This window comes from Protopterus annectens, chromosome 16.part0 (assembly GCF_019279795.1).
Source record: "Protopterus annectens isolate FY-2018-M chromosome 16.part0, PAN1.0, whole genome shotgun sequence".
Classification (NCBI taxonomy): domain Eukaryota; kingdom Metazoa; phylum Chordata; order Ceratodontiformes; family Protopteridae; genus Protopterus; species Protopterus annectens.
The window spans coordinates 623084653-623089652 of record NC_056750.1 but is presented as its reverse complement, the minus strand read 5'-3'; the positions used below and the strand labels follow the sequence as shown (position 1 = coordinate 623089652).

The following is a 5000-nucleotide window of genomic DNA, read 5'->3' as shown; positions in this document are numbered from 1 at the left end:
TCCTTTTGTTGTATAATCTGTTTTTGGCAGGGGTCCATCAGACTGGTTTCCTTCTCATAGGGGAGTGAGTCTTGGTTTTGCTAGGGATGGCATGATCCATGCATCCTTGTAGGTGCTCACAGAGTGCAATTGTAAAGGATTCTGCATCTTGGGCAGTGTTATCCTTTAGCGTGGGGGCTGTGAAACTTACCACCTCTGCCTTAAGTAAGGTGATGTTTGCTTTAGAAAAGTTTTTCACTGTGGTTTCCTTGGTTGGGGGTGGTGGTGGGGTGTGGACATCCAGGGTGATTAGTTTATGGTCTGATCTAACCAGTGACGGGTTGACCTCCAGTACGGAGCACCTGTCGCCCATGTTGGTGATGACCAGGTCCAATATGTTGTGACCTCTGGTAGGGGAGTTTACCAGCTGATCCAGGGCATTTGAGTTGATAAATTCCAGGAAGCGCTGAGCCTGGGAGTTTGTACTCAAGTACTTCTCCCAGTTAATGGTAGGGTAATTGAAATCTCCCAAGATCAGCGTGTTCGGTAGGACCTTCATATTTTCCAGTGTCTCCAGAAAGGCGGAGTCGTGGTCCTGGGTCATGGAAGGTGATCTGTAGCAGGCCACAATTTGCAATGCAGATTTGCCCAATGTTAGTTGCACATGGATGATCTCAGAGGTATCATGCTGTGCCACTAACCTGGAGGTGTGGATATCCTTGATGACTATGGATACACACCCTCCTTTTGTGTTTCAGTCCGTGTTCTGTGGCCGAAATGTGTGGTATGAGTTGTAGCCCAGTAGTGCTGGAGTGCTCTCTGGAGCCTTGAACCAGGTTTCAGTTACTGCACAGATGTCGATGTTCTCCATACTTAGGAGTGCTTCAAGCGCATGCATTTTGAGATTTAAACTCCTGGTGTTGAGTAGCTTAACCCTCATTTTTTTACTTGTGCTGTTTATGGAGGTGGGTTTGAATTTTGAGCCTTGCCTAAAAAAGGCACTATAGGGGCAGCAAGAGCCTTGGTCAGTATTTGAAAGCCAAGGGGTGACAGGTGCAAGCCATCTCTTGCGAAGCAATGCAGCTTGTCAAGCATGTCATCCCAGGCTGACAGACACTGGATCCCCTTTGAATGACACCAGAAGCTTAGCCAATTGTTGAAATTGATCATTTTTTCTTTATACTGAGGTATCATTCTTGGTGAGGGCAGGATGCTACTCAGGGTCAGGGTCATACCCACCTGGGCTACATGATCAGAGAGCTCTTCCATGTCTCTTTTCATATAGTCCAGGGAGGTACGTCTCAGGTCATTCACACCAACATGAACAACGACAGAGTCATATTTGTACTTGTTCTGGAGTGACCTGAGTGCTTGTGTTATGTGGTGGATTCTGGCTCCTGACAGGCAGCTAACAATAACCTTCTCCTTGTCTAGCCTAGTGAGTGAGGCGTCAGTGTGCCTGACTATTGAGTCACCTATTACTAGTGTGTTAGGTATGTTATTTCGCCTTAAGGGCTGTGATTGTGTGGCACATTGATTTTGTGTTTTATGTGTTGTCTGGTTTGTGACGGGAGGTGCAGGATTTGTGGGTGTCTGCTTTGGAGCTCTCTGATGCTTTTGCAGGTTTTTATTTAGAGCCTCCGAGTATGATTTCATGTATTTATGTGTATTTTTTGCCAGTGCTGGTTTAGTAGGTCTATGTGAGGCTGGAGCTGTGGTGCAAGTCTTAACCTTCTCCTCATGACTGTCTGTTCCAGTCTTGGGTGGAGATAAATTAGCCTCTAGTTTGGCTGTATAATTGCATCTCTCACATATGTTAGTGTTTTGTGGTAGGAGGAGAGGGCTGTCTGTTTACATGAGGCAGTTGTAACATTGCCTCAGGATACTCAGATTCACCAGCTGGACTGGAGAGTACACCTGAAGTTGCCCTTTGGTCATGCCTGAATAGTAGGGTGAGCTGCTTAGTCGCTTGGTTGGTGAGGGGTGGATAAAGAGCCTTCCCTGCTGGGAAGTCAAGTGTCAAGGTATATTAGTGCTTGCTATTAGGTCTGAGCAAGTGCTTGACTGTAGGATGCTTTTTGAGTGTTTAGGTTGAGAGTTAGATTAGTTTCAAGTGAAAAACTGATGAGGCGACTTAGTGGAGCCGGGAATAATTTAACCCTAGCTAACCAGTGCTGCTCGGCACACAAAACCATACAAACGTGTTTTTTAAACTACTAACTTCTGGGCTGGAACCTGGAACCACTCCTCCAGGGACAGATGGCTGCTCAAAGTTCCCCTCTCTCACAGGTGAACAGAGAAACTTCCCTCTATCCAAGTAAGGTACGGGCAAGTCAGAAACGTGTAACACAGCCCTGAATTCAGCACTAGCCTGAAAACTGGACTATACTAGCTTAGAAAGGCGGGAAACAAGAATTTTTTTTTTTTTGAAAAGGTAAGGCAAAACAGTAAAAAGTACACTTAAAACAGCTTTAAATGACTACAAGCGGTCAGAAAAGTCTATCACACTTTAGTGTGTAGCCTACAACAGTTAAACAATTTATTTAAACAAAAAACAGCTTTTTAAAAGTGCAGGCAGTCAAATAAGTACAATATGTGAAAAAAACAAGCTTTTAAATCACAATAAGTGCTGGAAAATCAGCGTTTAGGTGGAAAACAGTTAAGTACTGCAAGAAAATACAGAAAACTGATACTCAATCACTCCAAAGTCTCTCTTTTAAACTAGAAGGCTTATATCAGTTTAAGGCTTGTTAGTGCTTTCCAGTAGGTTAGTTACAGGAAAGATGGGAAACAAGTGCAGATGTGGTCTTTTAAACCAGAAAGTTGAAAGAGTTGAACAACTTCCCTAATGGTCAATAAATTACAATTCCTGGGCCAAGAACCACTCCTCTTGTGGTAGACAGGCTAGCTAGTACTTACCACTCCCACTGATAAGCTAGAAGGCTGCATTCCAACACAAAGGCTTGGGGGGCTCAGAAGCTTACAAACAGTCCTGGATAGAGCAAATCTGTACCTGAACTAGACTAGTTACGAGAAAGGTGGGGATCAAGCGCAAATACAGGCTTTAAAACCAGAAAGTTGAGAGAAATGGAAAAAAACTGCCCAAATGGCCAATAAACTACAATTTCTGGGCCAGAAACACTCCTCTTGTGGTAGATAGGCTACCTAGTGCTTACTACTCCCACTGATAAGCTAGAAGGCTTCCCTCCAACATAGAAAGGCTTGCGGGGCTCAGAAACTTATCAACAGTCCTGGATACAGCAACTCTGTATCTGGACTAGGCTAGTAATAGGAAAGGTGGGAAACAAGCCCAAGTGCGGCTTTTAAACCAGAAAGTTGAAAGAGATGGCATGTTCAATTCAGAGATCACTGTATCAATTTATACCTCACTTATCAAACTCATTATTGAATACAGGGCTGCACTTTGTAGCCTTCAAGCAAGCTACCCGAAAGAACATGAAAAACGATGCCTTACTAGAAAAAATCTTAGGTTTAGAAAAAATGAAGTTTTTAGAAAAGTTTCAGGAACTGTCATAATAATTTGTTTCTTACAGGTAACTAAGAGATCATTTCAGTCTAATCTATAAAGCAAAGTCTGATCTGTCTCTATTTGAAAACCTTTGCATAGAACGAGAGCTAACACCTCATATCAGGAAGTCTCCTACTAAAAATAAATATCAATGTTAGAAAAAAAACTTGACAAGTATATTGCACAATACCTTCCAAGGTTATGAATTATGAAATAAGCTTCCCACTACAATCATGAAAAGTTGTTAATTAACTTCTTTCACAAACAGTGATGCCTGTATGGGAAGGAGAAATATCAGCATGGGATTACAACATTCAAGATTCTGGAAGGCCAGTAGGTTTGTAAGATTGCTGAATGAACCTTTGAATCTATAAACCTGAATCGCTTTATTTGTGTTTATTAAACTAATTGCAGTCTTACGAAGATATGGTAGATATTCAAATTTTACGTAGTATGTGCATCTTCAGTGAATCTGCTTAGAAAATGTATTCATTTAAATTGTCATATTTTTTAGATCCGTGATGTGGAGACTCAGAAAACAGTTATCATACATGGAAACTACATCATCACTTGGCAGTCGACTGGAAGTCGAGTTGAGATCGAGTTTCATGGGAACTTTTCCAAAGAACATATAGTTTTCCATGCTTGGTACCTAGCTGTTAGCTCAAAAAACAGAAGAACATGACATGGATGCAACAGATGTCATTCCTACCTGTGATTAATATCTTTCCTGGTTGTACTGTGCTCATAAAACTGATTTCTATTATCCCCTACCTATTAAAATGCAAAAAAAGGACTGTATCCATCAAAAGGCATGCATGATCTCCTGAGCAAAAGTGCTACACATTTACATAACAAGTCAAGTAGTATTCCAATCCATCCATCTTCAACCCCTTTTCCCATTTTGCACATGGGATTGGGGTGTCACTTCAGCAGTGACAATAATCTCAAGCCAAGGCTTACACTGCTGGGTGGCTAGCCTTGCAACAGTAGTTCATTTGTACCACTCAGTCACACACACACACTCTCACCAATGGCCAATTTAGAGTGTCCTGTCCACCTACTGCATGTCTTTGGAATGTGGGAGGAAACCGGAGCACCCAGAGGAAACCCACGTGACAGCAGGGAGGACATGCAGACTCTGCACAGAACACACCCCAGCCAAGAATTGAACCAGAGAACCTCTTGCTGTGAGGTGACAATTCTAACCCTGCACAACCGCAGCCACCCTAAGCGAAGGTAGGCAGTGTTGTGATCATCTGAATAAAATTACAGTTCCAGTCAAACTCTCAAAGATGAACATGCATTAGTACTTACTCTTCATGGAAACAAACGTGCATGCACTCATAGCCACACAGATGAAAGGGAATAAGCTGTGTATTCTACATATGACATATGGCAATGGTTTAGTCTATACATGCAGGCTCTGCTTGTTTTTCTTACTGTAGAACTTCTTACACACATATTTAGAAAGGAAATGTCCTACAGAAGA

General features: G+C 42.4%; 1 protein-coding gene across 1 annotated transcript in view; it reads left to right on the top strand.

Annotated features, from left to right (window-relative positions):
* Positions 1 to 4460, top strand: part of ADAMTS13 (ADAM metallopeptidase with thrombospondin type 1 motif 13) — a 1149238-nt gene extending 1144778 nt beyond the window's left edge. Inside the window, exon 32 of the mRNA XM_044058222.1 lies at positions 4023 to 4460. Within this exon, the coding sequence (XP_043914157.1) occupies positions 4023 to 4193 (171 nt within the window). The 3' untranslated portion in view covers positions 4194 to 4460. The remainder of the gene's footprint in view (positions 1 to 4022) is intronic.
* The last annotated feature ends 540 nt before the right edge of the window (positions 4461 to 5000 follow it).